General features: G+C 36.8%; 4 protein-coding genes across 6 annotated transcripts in view; 2 read left to right on the top strand and 2 right to left on the bottom strand.

The window, feature by feature from the left end:
* LOC21391362 (UDP-glycosyltransferase 92A1) overlaps nucleotides 1-1,077 on the bottom strand; it is a 2,405-nt gene extending 1,328 nt beyond the window's left edge. The window contains exon 1 of one of the 2 annotated variants that reach the window (XM_024162741.1): nucleotides 1-1,077. In XM_024162741.1, the coding sequence (XP_024018509.1) occupies nucleotides 1-812 (812 nt within the window). In that variant the 5' untranslated portion in view covers nucleotides 813-1,077. The other variant, XM_024162739.1, reaches the window with a different exon arrangement.
* The window catches only part of LOC21391363 (lysine-specific demethylase JMJ30), a 14,177-nt gene extending 5,484 nt beyond the window's left edge, over nucleotides 1-8,693 (top strand). Inside the window, exons 1-2 of one of the 2 annotated variants that reach the window (XM_010093686.2) lie at nucleotides 6,416-8,140; nucleotides 8,353-8,693. In XM_010093686.2, coding sequence (XP_010091988.1) covers nucleotides 6,601-8,091 — 1,491 coding nt within the window. In that variant the 5' untranslated portion in view covers nucleotides 6,416-6,600 and the 3' untranslated portion in view covers nucleotides 8,092-8,140; nucleotides 8,353-8,693. Of the gene's footprint in view, nucleotides 1-6,415; nucleotides 8,141-8,352 lie in introns of those variants that run through there. The other variant, XM_024162742.1, reaches the window with a different exon arrangement.
* A 4,793-nt stretch (nucleotides 8,694-13,486) lies between these two features.
* On the top strand, nucleotides 13,487-15,397 carry LOC21391359 (UDP-glycosyltransferase 92A1). The gene has a single exon (XM_010093685.2). The coding sequence runs from the start codon at nucleotides 13,678-13,680 to the stop codon at nucleotides 15,145-15,147; it is 1,470 nt and encodes a 489-aa protein (XP_010091987.1). The 5' UTR covers nucleotides 13,487-13,677; the 3' UTR covers nucleotides 15,148-15,397.
* A 989-nt stretch (nucleotides 15,398-16,386) lies between these two features.
* Nucleotides 16,387-19,151, bottom strand: LOC21391358 (IRK-interacting protein). The gene is made up of 2 exons (XM_024162743.1): nucleotides 18,491-19,151; nucleotides 16,387-18,008 (listed from the first exon to the last, which is right to left on the bottom strand). Exons 1-2 carry the CDS (start codon nucleotides 18,737-18,739, stop codon nucleotides 16,458-16,460), a joined length of 1,800 nt encoding a protein of 599 aa, XP_024018511.1. The 5' UTR covers nucleotides 18,740-19,151; the 3' UTR covers nucleotides 16,387-16,457.
* Between the last annotated feature and the right edge of the window lie 2,529 nt (nucleotides 19,152-21,680).

Genomic DNA, 21,680 nt, shown 5'->3' with positions numbered 1-21,680 from the left:
TTCCCTACAGAAGCTCGGCTTTCCGACGACAAAAGAACCGGTCCGATTGGCCATACCGGACGGCCGAACTTTCTCTCGAAATACATCAAGCCTAGCTGATCGAAACACCCAACAGTGTTGAACAAAATCCCGTCGGAATCAAACCAAGAAGACAGATTTTGCCTCTGGATTTTAGACCAAGAATCCTCACCATCAGCCTCGAAGATATTGAGAGGCAATTGAGAGACATGAATCTCCTTCGCTTCTTCAAAATCCGGCAAAGAAAACTCGTCGGAGCCGCCGTTTCTCCGGTGAGGAAGATTGAGCCAGAGAGAGCAATAACAGGCGAGGCCGAAGCCGCTGGAGCCGCTGAAGACGGCGTGGAAGATTCCGAGCTCTTTGGAGACGGTGGCCGTCCAGCCGAAGAAGATGTCGGCGATGACGCAGAGCGGTTTTCGGCCAGCAAGGATGAGATCTTGGAGAATTTTCTGGAAGGAAGGGGCGACAGAAGTGGAAGCTTCTAGAAGGCGGATGACCAGGGGGTAGGGAAGGACGTCGGTGTTCTCGGAGTCGGGAGGGAGGCCGTGGTCGGTGGCGGAGAAGGGGATTTCGAGAAGACGAATGGAGGAGTTCTGAGGGAGAGATGATCGGAGCTTTCTGATATTGAGAGGCGTGTTGATGAAGATTATGGAGAATCCATTCTTGCGTTCTATTTGGAGAGCCAAAGCCAGGAATGGTATGATGTGGCCTTGTGCCATGAAAGGGAACATCACCACCACAGTTTCTGATCTTGATGATGATGATGATGATGATGATCTCATATTCTCGCCCATATTGGATCAATACTATTACTATTTGGCAATCAAATTGAGATTTGATACAACTTCTACGAAATGAATTATACAGGGGGAGAATATGTCCGATGAGGATTGTTATTATAATCCGAGTTTTTTTGGTCTTCTTTGGGATTGACTTGGAAAAGTGACATCTGCCATCAATTTTCACCTTGTTTTGGCAAACGAGAAAAATAGATCAACGTTTTCTCGTGGCCGTTGTAGAAAAATGTTAGAATAATACATTACGGGAGAGCAAGTTACTGTATTCTATCAGTGGAGCATTTTGTTTGGTACGCCGTAAATTTTTTATACAGATTTTTTTTAAATTTAAATAATCTAACATTTGAAAATACTTACTCCATTAATAGAGTAAAGTAGCTTATTCTACTCTAAAAATTTCCTAATAATTAATATGTATATTATTTGGTAATTTTTACAGTGAGATTCCTAAACAAGACTCACTAATGAGACTTTTGTTTTTAACTGTTGAATTAATTTTTTAACGGTCAGATATGTAATAAGAGTAATTATGTGCGGCACACTATAAATTTAAAATACAGATTTGCACAAATATAATTATTAAAAATTTAATCTAATAATTAAAAATAAGTCTCACCAATGAGTCTTTTTTTGAGGTCTCACAGTCAAGAATGCCATATTATTTTGCACCCACAACTTTCCTATCTATATTAATGACATAATTTGGCTTTCTTTTCAATAATTACTTGTGAATTGTGATATCAACTACGCCCTTTTAACTTTATATTTGGATTTTCTTCTTTAGTTTAGTTTCTTCTTTTGGTTGATTTTTTTTTTCTTTGAGAGTTCTTCTGGTAGGATTAAAAAAAATGAACGGTAGTTTTTTACTTTTTAAGCGTTAGATTTATATTAAAAATTATATGTTTTACATATTTTTTAATATGATGTTATTTTAATTAAATTTAATGTTGCATCTACCAAGAAGATCTTTTTCCTTTTTTTTTGCAATTAATGGTGTGATCCTATAAATGTATGAGAGGTTGTACCTGAGATCTTTTGGTTCTGATGGCATGTGAAGAGGGATAGGGCTGGGCTCTGGGTGGATGCTTGTGAGTTGGATCCCACAAATGAACTTTCAAGTGAATAGATGTCTAAAATTAACTAAGTTCCTATTTATTTCGACAACACAAATTATTGTTTAAGATTCAAACTATAATTCAGGATTTAAACTGGTATTTGGAAGAGAAAAATTCAAGAACATTTTAAATCATTAACAATGGTTCAATGACAACTTAAATGATTGATTTTAGAATTCATCTCTCTCTCTCAATTTTAACAATATAAATTGTTGTCAATAGTTCAATAATTTCATATTCTATTTTTTTTTCAATTTCAATCTTAAAAATGTTATAACTTTTTTTATTTTAATTCCGATTGAAATGATTTTTTTAATGTGTTCATAATAAAAAGATGAACAAATCCTCACTCATATTGCATATTTTTAATGTTATTTATAATGAGGTTTTATAATATTTATTACAAAACTCTAATGACAGTTTTCAATACGTTATCCAAACGCAGTTTGAATTTTATTCACAATTCAAATTACAAATTATTTACATATTCAAACAGCGGTTTAGATCACAGTTTGAATCACTACAGTTTAAATTCTACATTTCTAACCAACAAAGTTTAAATCTTTACAATTTGAGTTGTTGAACTAATTAAGTCCTAATTAATTGACCATATCATAAAAACAAAATTAAAATAAATAAAAGTCATGTTCTTTTGTCTAAAAAACTCAAAAAAAGACAACTCAAGTTTCAATTTTATTCAAGTTCACGTTCTTTTAAGTTTTAACTTTATTCAATTTTACTCAATTTTATTCAAATTTTAACTTCAACTCAAGTTATAACTCAAATTCAACTCAAAAACTACACTCAAGTTATACTCCAAAAGAACAACCCTATCATTTTACAACAATAAATATAAACTTTAATTCCAAATTAATTGAGGTCGGCCTTCTTCATTTTACAACTTAAGGGCTTGTTCTTTTGAGTGAAAAACTCAAAAAAAGTAACTCGAGTTACAACTTTATTCGAGTTCATGTTCTTTTAAGTTTAAACTCGAATTTAAACTCGAGTTCAAACTCGAGTTTAAGACTAAAACTCGAGTTCAAGTTTCATCTGGCTGATCCTGCTTCTTTCTCTTCCCAAAGAAAAAAAAAAAAAACGATGCTATTCAAATTTGGCATTAATCGGTCAACTTTTTTTTCTTCTTTCCCTTGGCCAATCACGTCAACAAAATGCCAAACTATGCTAGCTGTTAGAAAAACCGACTGAATGACCGGAAGAAAAAAGGAAAAGGAAGGGGAAAAAAAAAAAGGAGAGGAAAAAGCTTGTTATGCCTGATTAATCGGCGGGGCTCCTTTTTTGTTAGACAAGCCTATTAATCTCAATTTTCCATCAGCATTAAGTTTTTATTAAAATACTATCTAAATATAAATTCAAGTTTTGACTCACTCAAATACAAACTCAAAAAGATTTTTATCTCAAATCATAACTCAAATGTACACAACCAAATATAAACTCAAATTATAACTCAAATTCAACTAAAAAATTATACTCAAGTTAAACTCTAAAAGAACAAACCCTAAATTTCTTTTTCTAATTTACACAAGTCGAAGTGTGAAATGAACGTACCGAAAGTTACACGTGAAATAGCTAGCTAGCTCGTGATAACATTAACCGATCTCTATCTTCCTGTATCACCCTCAGCTTGCTCTCACCGAGTCCAAGCTTAATTAGCAATGGCTGAGAAAGACCCTTCAAGACAACATAGTGCTATTCCCTTTCATGGCACGAGGCCACATAATTCCCTTCATAGAACTGGCCAATCAACTCCAACAAACACACAATTGCACCATAACCTTTGTCACAACCAAACTCAACATCCCCAATTTCTCATCATATCTCCCTCCAAACAATAACAACAATATTCGCCTTCTCACAATCCCCTTTTTCGGCTCCAGCTATGGCGTCCCTCCCGGCATAGAGAACGCCGACATCCTTCCCTACCATCTCCTCCCCAACTTCGTGGTAGCCTCTTTCTCAACCCTCCTTCAGAAACCTCATCTCCGACCTTGTTAAACACGAAACCGGCCGCCTCCTCTGCAAAATCTCCGACATGTTCTTGGGATGGTCCCAGGAGATCTCCAGCGAGTTCGATGTTTCCCACGCCATATTTGCTGCAGGCAGTGCCTTTGGATACGCCTGTTACTACTCTCTGTGGATGAACTTGCCTCACCGCAATATCATCGGCGGCAGCCGTGATCATGAGGTCGCGTTGCCCGATTTTCCAGAAGCTTCTGGAATCCACGTCACTCAGATGACGCCGTTCTTGCGAGCGGCGGATGGGTCTAATAGGGATTCAGTGATTATGCGGAAGCGAGTGTTATCCGAATGGTTTCTTCCGACGCCGTTTTGTTCAACACCGTGGAAGAGCTTGAGGCCGAGACTGGGTTACTCTACTTCAGGCGGAAATTGGGACGACCTGTTTGGCCCATTGGCCCTGTCGTTTTGCCGGTTGTTGTGAGGAAAGAGGGCAGAAATACGTCAGAGATGTGCACAATATGGCTCGACTCAAAACCTGCAAGATCAGTACTTTATGTGTCGTTTGGGTCACAGAACACCATATCAGCATCACAAATGATGGGATTAGCCATGGCTCTTGAATCTAGTGGTAAGAATTTCATATGGGTTGTTAGGCTGCCGTTTGGGTTTGATATAAATGGGGAGTTCAGAGCTGAGGAGTGGCTGCCTATAGGATTGGAGGACAGAATTAGAGAGTCGAAAAGAGGGTTACTTTTGCATAAATGGGCACTACAGCAATATATATTGAGTCATGAAGCTGGGTCTGCTTTCTTGAGTCATTGTGGTTGGAATTCAACTCTTGAAGCTCTTGGTTATGGCGTGCCAATAATTGGATGGCCTCTGTCAGCGGACCAGTTCTACAATGTCGAGTTTTTAGAAGAAAAGTTGGGAGTGTGTGTGGAGGTTGCGAGAGGAAAGAGCTCCAGAGTTGGACATGAAGAAATGATCAAAAAATTGAGTTGGTGATAAATGTTGGATCAGAGAGGGAAAATGGAATCAGGAGGAAGGTTTACGAGGTTAGGGAGATTATGAGGAATGCCATGAAAGCTGAGAGTGGTTTCAAGGGGTCTTCTGTCAAAGCATTGGACGAATTCTTGGATGCTGCTTTGCTGAAGAGAGAGACAGTCAAGCAGATATCATGAGTAATTAAAGTTTCTATAGTGAGTTTTTTTTTTTCCTTCAGTTTTTCCTCTTTTACCGGGTCCTTGAATTATGTTAACAGTTAATACAAGCATTTTCATTAATAAGAACTTGAAGTTATCAGCTGTTAGTTTTTCAAGTTCTAGTTTTATGCGCCACAGAATCAAAAGTTTTCACAACTAAATAATCTAGGTCCATTTCATTTTTCCGATTTGAGTTTATAATTCGAGTTTTGCTATAGTTAAAAACTCTAAAAAATAATCACATCTAACTTTTTACTATAGTACAAAACTCACATAAAATTACATCTAAATTCAAATTAAAAATTCGAATCAACAAACTAAACAGATCCCTAAAGAGTTACTTGCAACGAGCACTTGAAACTTTTGTGCAAGGGAAGACCCAGCACTAAATTTAATCATTGAAAAGGGAAATTAGATTGGTTATCTTCTCTCAAATATCCAACACCACTTCTCTCATCGTCTCCACACTAACCTGTTTCCCTCACTTTGTCCAAGCTTCTTTTTTGTCCGGTGCTTGAATGAAATAAGCAAAATTAGATTTCTTATTAATTTAATTTAAACATTGCAGCTACTAGCTTTGCAAGTTCGTTTACTCACAAGCTTTGGAATGTAAAAACCATGACTTGAAAATGACCATGAACATAAAAACAACTACAGCTTAATCACGACAACAACATTGTAAGCGACAATCACCTGAAAACGACAATAATCTCATAAACGACAGCATAATGACATGAACATTATGAACGATAATAACATCAAATGACTGAAATGTTAAACGACATCCACTTCACCAACAAAAACAGCCTTATAAAGGACGATAGACGACATCCGCATCACATATAACAATAACCTAAAAACGACAACAGAATCTAAAACGACATCTGCTTATAAACAACAGCAACTTAAAAGCCACATGGAACCTAGTAAACGACAGCACAATTTAGTGACGACGAACGACTGGAGGAGACAAAAATTACGTCAAAAGCATGGGCACCTACTTTGACCTTTGATGATCGTACTGGAGATGTCCTCTTTACGCGATTAGAGTCTAGAAGTTAAAAAGGCATTTTGCTACTCCAATCAAATTTGACCAAGACCTAGTTAGCACATGCACGTGGCTGATCCTGCTTCTTTCTCTTCCCAAAGAAAAAAAAAAAACGATGCTATTAAAATTTGACATTAATCGGCCAACTTTTTTTTCTTCTTTCCCTTGGCCAATCACGTCAACAAAATGCCAAACTATGCTAGCTGTAAGAAAAACCGACTGAATGACCGGAAGAAAAAAGGAAAAGGAAGGGAAAAAAAAAAAAGGAGAGGAAAAAGCTTGTTATGCATGATTAATCGGCGGGGCTCATTTATTGTTAGACAAGCCTATTAATCTCGTTCGGTTGAACAATATTCTTCCTTTCTTTATCTTATAAACATCAACAAGAAGTTCTCTCATCGCGTCCGCACTAACCTTTTCCCTCACTTAGCGCAAGCTTCACAATGGTTTCTGAGACAGAGAACTCAAGAAACGTAGTGCTATTCCCTTTCATGGCACAAGGCCACATAATTCCCTTCATAGCCTTGGCCAATCAACTCCAGAAAAAACACAATTGCACCATAACCTTTGTCACAACCAAACTCAACATCCCCAAAATCTCATCATCTCTTCCTCCAAACAGCAGTATTCATCTTCTCACAATCCCCTTTTGCGGCTCCGGCCATGGCCTCCCTCCCGGCGTGGAGAACACCGACGTCCTTCCCTACCATCTCCTTCCCAACTTCTTCCAAGCCTCCTTCTCACTCAAACCCTCCTTCAGAAAACTCATCTCCGACCTCTCGCCCCGACCGCTCTGCATAATCGCCGACATGTTCTTCGGATGGTCCCACGAGATCGCCCGCGAGTTCGGCGTCTTCCACGCCCTCTTTTGCGGCGGCGGCGCCTTTGGCTTCGCGTGCTTTCACTCCCTCTGGCTGAACCTGCCTCACCTCAAGAACGTCACGAACGAGACCATCACGGTCCCGGACTTTCCAGAAGCTTCGAGAATCCACGTCACGCAGATGTCGGAGAATTTACGGGATGCAAATGGAGATAAGTTCACAGCGGTTATACAGAAACTGTTGTCCTTATGGGAAAATGCGGACGCCATGTTGTTCAACACTGTGGAAGAGCTTGAAGCCAAGACTGGGTTGTTGTACTTTAGGAGGAAATTGGGCCGACCGGCTTGGCCCATTGGCCCTGTCGTTTTGCCGGTTCTTGCTAGAAAAGAAGGTGCAATTATTACGTTTACGTCAGAGATGTGCATCAAATGGCTCGACTCAAAACCTGCATGGTCAGTACTTTATGTGTCGTTTGGGTCAATGAACACCATATCAACATCACAAATGATGGAATTAGCGATGGCTCTCGAGTCTAGTGGCAAGAATTTCATATGGGTTGTCAGGCCGCCAATCGGGTATGACATAAATGGGGAGTTTCGAGCTGAGGAGTGGCTGCCTAAGGGATTTGAGGACAGAATTAGAGAGTCAGAAAGAGGATTGATTGTGCATAAATGGGCACCACAGGTTGACATTTTGAGTCATGAAGCTGTGTCTGCTTTTTTGAGTCACTGTGGTTGGAATTCAGTTATTGAAGCGCTTACTCATGGCGTGCCAATAATTGGATGGCCGCTTGCAGCGGATCAGTTTTATAACGCCAAGTTTTTAGAAGAAGAGTTGGGAGTTTGTGTGGAGGTTGCTAGAGGAAAGAGCTCTAGAGTTGGACATGAAGAAATGGTCAAAAAGATTGAGTTGGTGATGAAAGTTGGATCAGAGAAAGGAAATGAAATCAGAAGGAAGGTTTGTGAGGTCGGGGACATCATGAGGGATGCCCTGAGAGATGAGAATGGTTGCAAGGGGTCTTCTATCAAGGCAATGGACGAATTTTTGAATGCTGCTTTGCTGAAGAGAGAGACATATATCATGAGTACTTCGAGGATGATTGACAACGAGTAATTAGTTTCAGCATCATTGCCAATATATATATATATATATATACAAAATGGTAATCTATTGCTTGTTTTAGTGTCATTGCCAATATACAGAATGATTATACATTAGTTTCATGTTCTTAATGACCTTCATACAGATAAAACATCAGTACTTCGTTAATTATTGTTATTATTTTGCTAATGAGTAATTAGTTAGTTTTTAAATGTTTTAAGAAGCTTCTTCCAGATAAAATTAACGTTTAAGTTTATTTTTCCCATTTACCAGATGCCTGAAATCTGTAGTACAAGCATTAATCGTCAAGAACTTTGAAGAATCTTGCAATTAGTTGTTGCCTTGCGAGTGGCTCCAAGAGTTTTTATACATCTAGGATCTAGCTAATCCAAACGAACGAGTCGCTTGCAGTGATCAGTACTTGAAACTTGTGCAAGGGAGGGGATCCAACTCTAATCATCGAAAAGGAATTAAAATCCTTACCTTCTCTCAATAAAATAGTGATATTGCTTTTAGGTTTCATTATTTTGACAAAGAAAAATAAAATTTAATACAGTAAAAACAAAAAACAAAAAGATCTATATATGGGACTTACAATTTGTATTGTTCTTATCGTCACGATCACTGATGAATAAAATATACATTATGTATGTGTGTATTTATGCTTTCATTGGGGACATTTTGGACAGAGGTGCTGGTTGGATATTATTTATAATTTTTATTTATTATTTAAGAGATATAACATGTATTTTCTTTTAAAATATATATAAATATAGACATGTTTTCTACTTTTGTAACTAACTATAATGAGAAAGAATTCGTGGTTCTTATTTAATGAACCCTAAACGTAAGGCCGATAAAAAAACTTTTAATTATTCGACCACTATCATGCATAACTTGTTTAGGCGAACTGTGAAGGTAAAACAGGACAAGTTGAAGGACAGCTGTTCTATTGGGACTTTTTTATGTCTTTACAATTAAAAAGAAAAGTGAGTCTAGAAATGGTATTTTTAATTTTGTTATCAATCTCACTTTAATCGTTAAGTTTTTTTTATTTTTTATTTTTTTAGAGATTTTTATAATTACCCTTCAAAATAGTACAATAAATTATTATTAATCCCCAAACATTACCTTTTTTTATTTCTACCCTTTTAAACTAGAGCTAGTCAAATATTAGTCAAATGTCCAATATATAGATTACCAAAATATCATCAAAGTAAATTGTTAATTTATAAAATGTTGGCTACCGCCGATTGCCGACCGGAGGCGGGCTCCAGCGGCCAACCGACGGTGAGTCTCCAGTCGCCGGCTGGCACTAGTCTGCCAAATTATAATCCATAGTCTGCCATGCTATGACTCATAGTCTATCAACTTATATTGACTGGCGGGTCTCCAGCCCCCAGCCGGTCATAGTTTGCCAGACTATGACCCATAGTTTATCAGACTATGACTCATAGTCTGACAGGTTATGTCAGTAGCTGGACTCTGGTTGTCCGCGTTAGCCATAGTTTGTCAGACTATGACCCACTGTGACGACCCTGCTCATTTGGCCATCACTGTTACTAACTTTTAACCTATAACTTCTGAAACTTCCAAAAATCTAAGAGATTTTTTTTTTTTGAAATGTTACCTAGAATGCTGCAGTTTTTTTTTTTATAAATGTTGTAGGAATGCTGTAACATTCTTTTTAAAATGCTATAGGAATGCTGTAGCATTCTTTTTAAAATGCTATAGAAAATAATTCAAAGCTTCTACTTAGAATCAAAACCAAGTTTAGCCTCAAATTCAAGAACCAAAACTAGGTTTAATCCTCAAATTCCCAAACTAAATTTCGACAGAATTTCGTCTTATTTTTCTACGTTTCCTGAGCTAATTTTTGCTCGATTTATCCATTACTTTATCTTCTAAACATAGCTAACGATCTCTCTCACACAATTTAATCAATTTAGGGACCATACTCTAGGGTTCCATCCAATTTCTCACAAAGATTCTCATATCCAAAAGTTGCTAGAAACATAATCTAACAACTAAAATTCAACCTTTAATCACTAAGCTTTCAATTCGTTTATCAATTGAAATTAAATCATCAACTTAGCAAACTTTCTCCATACTCGCTACCACATCCACATCATTTGGCCAAGGTAAGAAAAAGGAAAGGAAAACTGAAATCTCACCTTAGAAGAATGAAGAACAAACTCTAGAATCATCAATCCTCGGTAGTTCGATCGATTCCCGCTTAGAACTTGTTTTTCTTTACTTTTGGTAATTTTTTTCTTCTTCTCTCTCTTGGCTGGACTCTCACGGTTCTTGACATGAAAAATGAACATTTGGGGATATCTTTATCTCTTAAAAACCGGACTTAATAAAGTAGAAGGACTAAAATGCAAATTTGGCACTTTTGAGGGACTATTTTGCAAAATTTCACCAAAATATCTCATTTCTTGGCTTCTTGTACAAGCTTGGCCGGCCACCTCACTAAGAAAGTGGCATGATCTCAGCCCTTCATCTAAAAAGTTACTTTAAATCTCAACCATTGATTATTTAATAATTATCATATTTTAATTCAGCTTAATTTTTCGTCTAGTGCGCGTTTTTCAAACAGTTTGTCAACTTTGACCATTCTTGACTAACTTTTCGAGGGCGACGTTTTGGTCAACTCTTGGTCAACAAACTTTAACTCGGTCCACTTGAATCAGTTGAAGCCCCAATTTATGCGATGCGGCCTTCTGAACCCCTTTTTCGTCCATTTTTCGTTCCGATTATTTCTAAAACTCTAGAATTGATGTTTTTCAATTCTTTTTCACTTCTTAACCTTAAGATACATGTGTTGACCTACTTGTGGATTTAACACAGTATTATGCACATCTTTCCTTATTGCCGACTGAAAGTCGGTAACGATATCTTACATAATTTAAATTTCTAATTGCTTACTTGATGTCATCTTGCTTATATAAGCAAGGTTTAGTGAACACTTGATAATCACCCCTTAATGTTCTATTCTTATAGCTATTCTTATTACTTCCTACTAACTTTTGAGAATTTACTTAGTTGACAGGAAATTTCAGTTCCCGACTTTGTCGACTTTTGAACTCATATTGCATCTAAATTTTTGTACTAAAACACTACCCCTTTAATTCCCTCTTATCTGTTTGGGAATTAAGGATTTTCTCATTAAATGTCAGAGCGTTTCTCTATACGTTGCTAACATTATACTGCACTAAGAGATTCCTGGAATTAGGATTCTCAAACTGTTCTATGCACTGAGAATTCTTCCACCTTAGTTACGGTAAGAATTTATCAACTGAATTTATTGGTTCTTTAAATATGAAATAATCATAAAACTTACTATAGAATTTAAGAATATTAATATTAATTTCATAAATCATTCAGTCACAAAATATGACAGTATATTACTGAGAAAAATCATTGACTTAAATAAATAAATTTATATTATTTAATTCTATGATTTTCTCGGTCATTACACCCACAATCTCTCATAATTTGACAAGTTATGCCGCCTGCCAATCTCCGATTGCCAACACCAGCCATAGTCTTTCAGACTATGATCCACAATCCATTAGACTATGAACCATTGTCAGACAGATTATTTATCTTAAAACCAACATCAAACATCATATTATTTAATTATAATCAAATATTTGAAAAAAAATCAAATTAATCTTACAAATTACACACATTCTCTATTGAAAACAACATATTACTAAAAATTTATTTCACAAACTAAAAACAAAACTCCAATAGTAAGTTTCTTGCAGAACATGTGAGGTGTTGTTGACTTTATAGTAGCATCAATACCCCTCTTTTAACCTTCCGATTAAGCAGAAACCAACTTAATTTAAACCATTGTAAAAATAAAAAATTAAAGTCAAAAGAAATTTAAACCTACAGATTAACATTCCAAAATCAACAAAAAGCACAAAATTATCAAATTATACAAATGAAATCCAAGCAAAACCATAAAAAGATAAACAAGCAACATATATTAGATTCAGTCGAGAAAAATATGTAACAACACTACCAGAAAGCTAAGCTTTACCCTTGCTTTTAGAATGCACCAAATATAAGCAGATATCATGAGTAATTCAAGTTTCGATAATGAGTTTTTTTTTTTTTTAATCAGGTCCTTGAATTATGTTAATACAAGCATTATTATTAATGTCAGCTGTTAGTTTTTCAAGTTCTAGTCTTATGCGCCACAGAATCAAGAGTTTTGAATAATCTAGAGAGTCGCTTGCAACGAGCACTTGAAACTTTTGTGCAAGGGAAGACCAAACACTAAATTTTAATCATTGAAAAGGGAAATTAAATTGGTTATCTTCTCTCAAATATCCAAAACACCACTTCTCTCATCGTCTCCACACTAACCTGTTTCCCTCACTTTGTCCAAGCTTCTTTTTTGTCTGGTGCTTGAATGAAATAAGCAAAATTAGATTTCTTATTAATTTAATTTAAACATTGCAGCTACTAGCTTTGCAACTTGCAAGTTCGCATGTAAAAACCATGACGTGAAAATGACCATGAACATAAAAACAACTACAGCTTAATAGTGACACCAACATTGTAAGCCACAATCACCCGAAAACGACAATAATCTCATAAACGACAGCATAAGAACAAGAACATTATGAACGACCATAACATCAAATGCTCCTCTTCATTAATTTTTACATTAAAAAAAAAAAAAAAAAGCTCCTCGGCAATCAACGAGCTAACTATACTGAGATTATGTTCGTTTTACTCGTTCGAATTGAGAATTTGAGTTAAAAAGTAAATCTTTATGAAAAAAAAAATTGTAGTAAAAAAAAATTAAATTTAAATTTTTGCGTGGGTGAACGTTCTAGTAAATATGTGTGTTTTACGTGTATTTTTTGTAAAAAAAAATACTATAACAAACTACGAATTATAATTTGAATCATAATACGAATCTTTGAACTAAACACACTATTAATTAATTTTAGACCATTCATGGTCAACTTTTTTCGTTTTTCCGTTGGTCAATCACGTACGAACACCTATAGGCATCTGAACAAAATGCCAAACTATGCTTGCTGTTTAGAAAAACCGACTGAATGACTGCAAAAAAAAAAAAAAAAAAAAAAAAAAAAAAAAAAAGGAAGAAGAGGAAGAACTTGTTATGTCTGACTAAATGGCGGAAAAAATTCTTCTAAATAATAAAATTTTTTTTCTTTACTATAATAAAAAAACTCTTTTATAAAAATCTCATCTCAAATTAAAAATTGAAACTAAACACATCCTATAACTAAACAGACTCTATATTATCAATTAAAAATTGGAACTAAACAGACCCTATTCTACTTGCTATCGATGCTTCGTAGAAGCTCCAGATTACTCCAAGTGGCAGCAATCTAGGGACCCTTTGACGCCATAGATAAGACCCCCTGCGCATGGTTGAAGCCGCCAAATTAAATTGACGTTTTCTACTTGCTATCCAAGTTAAGGAGAAGCTCCAGATTACTCCAAGTGGCAGCAATCTAGGGACACTTTGAGGCTATAGAAAAGACCCCCTGCGCATGGTTGAAGAAAGCCTTTCCCTCGCTTAAGCCAAGCTTCTTCACAATGGATTACAAGAGAGAAAGCTCAAGAAACAACATAGTGCTATTCCCTTTCATGGCACGAGGCCACATAATTCCCTTCATAGAACTGGCCAATCAACTCCAACAAACACACAATTGCACCATAACCTTTGTCACAACCAAACTCAACATCCCCAAATTCTCATCATATCTCCCTCCAAACAATAACAACAATATTCGCCTTCTCACAATCCCCTTTTGCGGATCCAGCTATGGCGTCCCTCCCGGCATAGAGAACACCGACATCCTTCCCTCCCATCTCCTCTCCAACTTCATGGAAGCCTCTTTCTCTCTCCAACCCCCCTTCAGAGACCTCATCTCCGACCTCTCGCCCCGACCGCTCTGCATCATCGCCGACATGTGCTTCGGATGGTCCCACGAGATCGCCCGCGAGTTCGACGTCTTCCATGCCATCTTCTGCACCGGCGGCGCCTTTGGCTACGCATGCGTTCACTCCCTCTGGCTGAACCTGCCTCACCTCAAGAACGTTACGAACGAGACCATCATGGTCCCGGACTTTCCAGAAGCTTCGAGAATCCACGTCAGCGAGATGTCAGACGATTTACGGGATGCAGTTGAAGGTGATAATAAGTTCTCAGTGGCTGTACAGAAAATGGTGTCCCAATGGAAAAATGCTGGCGCCATGCTGTTCAACACTGTGGAAGAGCTTGAAGCCAACACTGGGTTACTCTATTTCAGGCGGAAATTGGGCCGGCCGGTTTGGCCCATTGGGCCTTTCATTTTGCCGGCTGTTGCGAGGAAAGAGGGCGGAAATACGTCAGAGATGTGCACCAAATGGCTCGACTCAAAACCTGCAAGATCAGTACTTTTTGTGTCGTTTGGGTCACAGAGCACCATATCACCATCACAAATGATGGATTTAGCCATGGTTCTTGAGTCTAGTGGCAAGAATTTCATATGGGTTGTTAGGCCGCCGATTGGGTTTGACATAAATGGGGAGTTCAGAGCCGAGGAGTGGCTGCCTAAGGGATTTGAGGACAGAATTAGAGAGTCAGAAAGAGGGTTGATTGTGCATAAATGGGCACCACAGGTTGACATTTTGAGTCATGAAGCTGTGTCTGCTTTTTTGAGTCACTGTGGTTGGAGTTCAATTATTGAAGCGCTTACTCATAGCGTGCCAATAATTGGATGGCCGCTGGGGGGAGATCAGTTTTTTAATGCCAAGTTTTTGGAAGAAGTGTTAGGAGTGTGTGTGGTGTTTGCGAGAGGAAGGAGCTCTATAGTTGGACATGAAGAAATGGTCAAAAAGATTGAGTTGGTGATGAATGTTGGATCAGAGAAGGGAAGTGAAATCAGAAGGAAGGTCTGTGAGGTCGGAAACATCATGAGGAATGCTATGAAAGATGAGAATGGTTTCAAGGGATCTTCTGTCAAAGCCATGTACGATTTCTTGGATGCTGCTTTTGCTGAAGAGAGACAGACCAGTAATTGAATAAACAAATTTTTTTTTGGGTGGTTTCATGTTTTTCTTTGTTGGCCGAAGACAATAATTAGTAGTTGATCCACGTTCAAACGCTATGGTGGATTGCAGCTAATAGAAATTGCAACTATAAATAAACATGTTATTGATGAGAGTTCTGAAGAAAAGTGCCAGAAATGAGATCTAGAGTTAATCAGTAGGATTCATTGCTATATATGATGTTAATTTTGTAAATTGCTGACAATATATTTTTTTTTTTCTCTGGTGCTTGATTGAAATAAACAAAAGTAGCTTTCTAAGAAATTAACATTTCAGCAACTAGCTTTGCAATTCTCACAAGCTTTGGAATGTAAAGACAATGACCTGAAAACGACAATGAACAGAAAAACAACTATGACCTGAAAAACGACGACAACTTATAAGCGACAATAACCTGAAAACGACAATGAAATGTAAAACGTGAACAACCTGATAAACGACAGTATAATAACAAGAACATGACAAACGACAACAACCTCAAAAACGACAGTGAAACGTCAAACGACCATAAGATTACAAATGAATGCAGCGTGACAAAGGACAGTAAAAACACAACCACATGAGAAAGGACGATAACCTTAGAAAGGAAAACAAATTGTTAAAGGACGTCAACTAAAAAAACGACAGCATCTTAAAAACGACAAGAAACTACGACAACACAATTTAGTAACTACAAACGACTGAAGAAGACAAAATTACGCGAAAAAAACGACGACACCAACTTTGACCTTTGATGTCTGGAGCCCCAATCTCTCTCTTGCCAGTAACAGTAAGGTTACTCCCGCGAATCTTTTTCTCCAAATATATCTCTCATGTATATTCTTTCGTAGATATCGGTTATAAAAGATATTTCTCAGCTTAGTAGCAAAAGGGTGAAGAAAAAAAAAAGGGTTAAAAAGACCACTAGAGGGAAAAGGCTAAAAAGAAACTGATGTAAAGATAAGTTATGAACGGATTGAAAGCAAACGAATCAAACCAAGACAAAAAAGGAAACTTCTGAATTCAAATTGTAAAATTTTATGAATGAAAGAAACTTCATAACAGTAAAGAACATTTCTTCACAAAAACTTCCAACTTCACCTTTTCTTGCTAATTGGTAAGAATTTCACGACACACAAAAGTTATAGAGCAGTGAGCGATGACTCTCTTTTAACACTTGTCTACACATTTTCAATAAGATATCGCATTTAATTAACGTATAAACACTTAGAGAGCTACATTTTTTTTTTTTAATGATCGAAGGTGACTTCTAAAAACCAATGGCTGATTTTCAAATTCTCTTTTCAAGTTACAGACTTATTATACCTGCAAAGAACCTTACACCTCAAAACCCGGTCTTGAACATAAAAACCCGGCATAACCATGATCTTGACACGGCTCGGACCATTTGATCTCTGTCTTTCCATGAACATGTCTTCCATGTAATGTGCATCAAAGCTCCTATTCTCTTCCACCCTCAGGATTCCCAGCGGGGGGTTGAACGAAAACGCAAGCAAGTGAAGCAACCAAATGCATTTCGCCGTGACAAAGAATCCTTGAAGGAGCTGTTCTGACCATGGTCTAGTCCAATTAAGTGTTGAAATGATGTGACTCATTTTCTGGTCACAAAACTTGCTGAATTCTTCGCTGTAATACTTTGTTCCTTTCCTCAAAACTTCATTCCAACTCAAGTTTCTTAGAGCGACGAATGAGGTGAACTGAGCTTGCCGATCTTGTTGGGGGTCTAGAATCTTTGGTGAGCCATTCTTCTGAAACACGCAGTTCTCAAAGTCTTGATACAATGACTGGTTTATGATGGCCTCTAAATGGTACAAAACCGCCTTCGAATACTTCGAATTAAGAGAGAGCTTATGTGGTTGAAGAAGCAAGTTGAGATTATCCACAAGCATATTATCACTCTCTTCAATCTGCCCTACAAGGGTCTTGCAGAATTGTTTAACTGATAGCCTCGCTTCTGATACTATCTGCAAGAAGCCTTCCACCATTACTTCCTCACTAACCGGCATCAAATTTTCTCCATTACCTTCAACAGATTTCCCTCCTTTCGGAAAGCTTCCGAGCTTTTCAGGAGGCAGCGAGTTGTTCTTCCCTTGTGTTGCTTGTCTCAAAGCTTTCTTCAGCTCTTCACAGTAAGTCTCCAAGCACTCAAGTTTCTGTCTCAGCTCCCCAAGCGAAGACTTCATCTCGGTGACCTCCATTAAGGCCGCATCTTTATTCTCGTGTGCTTCCATGAGCTCCTTCTTCAATGCCTCAATCATCATAATCCCCGAGTACCTCAAAACCTGCGAGACCTCTTCAGAATCCGTCCTGTTCGGAGAATTCTCATGTTTGTGCTTCTTCTTCAACCGCGGAAACAACCAAGAAATGACACCACGATTCTTGGGCTGCGAATTGAGTGACGAGTGAGAGTCTGTCAACGGCACCACGAGGTTGGAAGTCCTCCTGTTCCTGGCTCCGGATTCGGATTCTGAGGTTATGGTTGCAGGCTTGCATCTATTGCAAGATGAGACCGATTTGAAATCGCCCAAACTGTTTCTCCTTCTTGACTTGAAGTAGTCATTGGTGGGGGAGGTTTGAAGCACAGTGATGGGGTTTGTAGAAGAGCCTGTGACAGATTTGTGATCCACAGAAGGGCAAATGTGGGACTCTAAATTGGCCATATCAGAAGTCAATAATCCTCCTCCTTTTCTTGAAGATGAATTCTCCTTTTTGTAATCTGATGACGAAACTGTGTCATCCCCAGTTCCTCCTAGGCCATACTCGTCCCATATTTCCGACAATGTTCGACTTCTCGTTGAATTTTGATGGTACGCAAGTGGTTCATCTTCATAACTCTGCAAAAAAGTTTTTCCCTTTTTACTTTAGAAGAATAAAGTTCAAAACTTTTTGATAAATAAGATGGAAAGTTCATTGCTTTATGCATTGCAAGCTACCCCACTACAAAAATTCCAACATTATCAATTATCCACACAATACCAAAATAGAAGATAATTCTGACTTGGTTAACTTTCCAATTAAACTTTTTTTTCCTTCTTTTTGGTGCATTACATGATACCCAACTCTGGAAAATCCTTTAAAATGCTTTTAAAACAAGTAATTGAAAACAGAGAGATTAATATAACGCTGAATAATGATTTTTATCTTTTATTTTTTGGATTTTTATCAATTTACAATGCACCAGAAGCTCTACAGCAAAATGGGGTTCAACTAATAACCGAAACCCACATCAGAAAAACAAAAACAAAATATATATATATATTAAAATTACAGCAAAATTTAATCTTAGAAAAAATGAAGAAAAAAAAGGTGTACTTACAGGGGTAAAAACAGGGTAATCTTGGGCAGAGAAGTGAGAAGCAGGAAGGGAATTAGCTGGCGAAGAAGAAGGAAACCTGAGATTGGAAGGGCTGTTTCCTTGCATGAGAGCTGCGTGGAGAGCTCTCAGCTCCACCGCCTTGGCAATGGCTGCTTGAATCTCTTGCCTGTTAACTTCATTGCAGTTATTTTTGTTGTTATTATTGTTATGGTCTTGGAAGAACCTTGTGTCAGTTGTCACACTAGCCATGGACAGAAGGAACAGAGCAGAAGCATGTAATTGTAAAAATAATGCCCAGAAATGAAACAAAATGAAAAACAGGATAACAAAACTAGAAAACAGAAGGAATTAACGTTTGTGTATTATCCATTGGTTGGATTTGGTTTGCAGACCCATATCTATTGTGGAATCTTGGACAGCCAGAAAATTTGGAGAGAGAGTTGAAGAAGTTGTGGAGGTAAATCAAATTGAAAGCCAATGAGCTTTTGTCTTTGTTCTGAATGGAATTTGATGAAATGAGAGGGCATGTGAAGCAGAGAGAAGAGAGAGTGGTTTTTACTCCGAGTAGGCAGGAATGAATTATATATTGGCAGTATTTATCAAGGTGTGATTTTACTAAAATGCCCATGGTTTTGAACCATGCGTGAAGAGAAGAGAATTAGAGAAGTGGTGGTGGTACCACTATTGATATGATTGCAAGCAAGAGTATACCTATTATAAGATATTCCACTACTATATATTACTACTAGTTTCAAGCGGTGGTAACGCCAACATTATTGCTTCAATAGTAAAAGAACACCTCAAGTAATCATAACGGTTGATAATCCCTCTAAAATGTTGGGGGCTTTTTGATCTTTTTTTTTTCTTTTTTTTTTTTTCCTTAGCTAAGTTAAATCCATGAGAGGAGTTGAAGTTATAAGTAAAAGCTCAAGTTTGTAAAGTGAATGTTATTATTTAAGATGTTCCTTTCAACGTGTTAGAAAAGTACAACAACATTGAAAGAGAAAAAGGTTAGGCTTTTCCTTTGAACTTTTCTCAAACTTTGCTTGTAAATGGAAGGGTTCTTTTTCACAAAAGAATATTTGAAATGTCTATAACCTTGGAGTATATATATGCACAATGTCTCATAAGTACGCCCTCATTAAAGCTATTTCATAAAGTTCATTGTGACCCCAAGGAAAACTCTTTGCGCTAATTTGCCAAAAAATGGTAACATCTGCTTCTTCACGATTGCATGACACACGTGATATTTTTGTAATGTTTATGCTAAATTCTATTATTTAAAAAAAAAAAAAAAAAAAAAAAACTTGAAAACTCATAATACTTATAGAAATCTCAAGCTATACTCGTGCAAAAAAATAAAAAATAAAAAATAAAAAAGAAAGAAAAGAAAGAAGAAGAAGGTAAAAACTAGTGCATTAAAATAATAGAGCAGAAGAAAGGGATAATTTTGTCCATGGAATAAACTCTGAGCTGTACAAGTTTAGTTTTTGTTGCCGAAAGGGCGTATTGTGGGGTCCAGAAAATATCCAAAACCTTCCAAGTATCCAATTATCCTTCCCCTTTCTCTAATCTGTGAATCTTGCAAAAGCTTGGGAAATTGGAACATGTTGGTGCTCAAGTGGGGACCAAATGAGTCTCCTACTTTGATTGATTACTCCTTAATTGAATAGTGCCCGCAAATTTCCATGTTTATTTCCCCACAAAATGGAACATCACCTTCTGTGTTTAGTGCTATAGCAAACAAGGTGAGTGTTTCTAGGGGCATTTTTGAAAACACAACCAGTGTTGTGTAATGTATATTGTATCGGAAATGGAATTCCATATAGGATTTGGGAAATGTATAATATTGAAGTTCGCTGTTTTCTTTTCTACGAGACCACAACTGCTTTTGTTAGGAAAAAAGGTCAATATCTTCCATCAAATTAGCTTTCTAACCCCAACCACCCTCCAAAAAAGGTAGTAAAGTTTGTCAACCTCCACATGCAAAAAAGTGACTCTTTTCCTTTGTTTAATGAAAATCCCATTGCAGGATTGCCATTAGATTAATGACCAGTGGCGTCTCAAAGCTTCATGAAACCTCAAAAAAAAAAAAAAAAAAAAAAAAAAAAAAAAAAAACTTCAAATTAGGTTTGCCATCAAACACGCAAAAACAGTATTATATGTCTTAAGCTTCTCCAAAAAGTAATTGTGGACCAGTAAGAAATTAAGTAGCTGTAACAACTAAGGAATGAGGCCTTTATAGGACAAGGACTTTTTCAATTATGATTCAAACCCTTTAAGGATTAACTTGTCTTTGACTCTTTGATTGGTGAATCAAAGTTGGGGGGTAAAAAAGATAGGGAAAACAAATTTGGCACCTAATAGAGGACTTAGGGTCAGCATGGTTGTTGTTATAAGATCAAAACTTGATTAGTTATTCAAAACAAAAACGATTTCTTGCAACACGGCAATATTGTTGTTTCTATTGTCTGTATTAGTTGTACACAAGAATTTTGTCACTCAAAATCGCGTATTATTAAAGCTTGATAATTTTGAAATACAGAATGAGCTTTTTCTATAAACGGTACTGTAGTGCTTATTTTAAAAGTTTTGAGGTGGAGGAAGAGAATCTGAATTAGAATTTCGTACCAAAGTAAGCGACAAAAATGCCAGTACTTTGATATGATATAATTTGGACATACGGGGATCACTAATTGTATAATAGTGCAAGTATTTATACTGTAAAGATATTTGTTTTTCTCTCCTCTCCTTTTTTTTCGAGAAACGTTTTATTCTCTGAGCTAACCAATAACCAATTTAAAAGAATAATATGTTTGCTTCCATATTATGCAATGACTAATTACACTTCTATTATTAATCTGCTTGTTCTCTCTTAAAAAGAAAAGAAGAAAAAAAAAAAAAAAAAAAAAAACATAATTGCAGCTTTTATGCTTGTGAGTATGCAGTACCCTTTCATTTTCACTCACAGCCTTGTATGAAAGTAACAGGAGAGGTGATTTCATTTGATGTCTCTTTCTCTGTACCTTGCAAGAAAGTAACAGGAAAAATGATAAATAAATAATGCAAAATAAAAATAAATTAAAAAACAAAAAAAAAGAGGAAGATGAAGAGCAATTAATACTCTTTTTGTTTAGTGAAGTGATGAGCATCACAAAGCACAAGTCCACGAGACGACCACTCTCTGACC

This window comes from Morus notabilis, unplaced genomic scaffold, assembly GCF_000414095.1.
Source record: "Morus notabilis unplaced genomic scaffold, ASM41409v2 Scaffold18, whole genome shotgun sequence".
In the NCBI taxonomy this organism is placed as follows: domain Eukaryota; kingdom Viridiplantae; phylum Streptophyta; class Magnoliopsida; order Rosales; family Moraceae; genus Morus; species Morus notabilis.
Note: the sequence above shows the minus strand (reverse complement) of the source record. Positions and strands in the feature narration are given on the sequence as shown.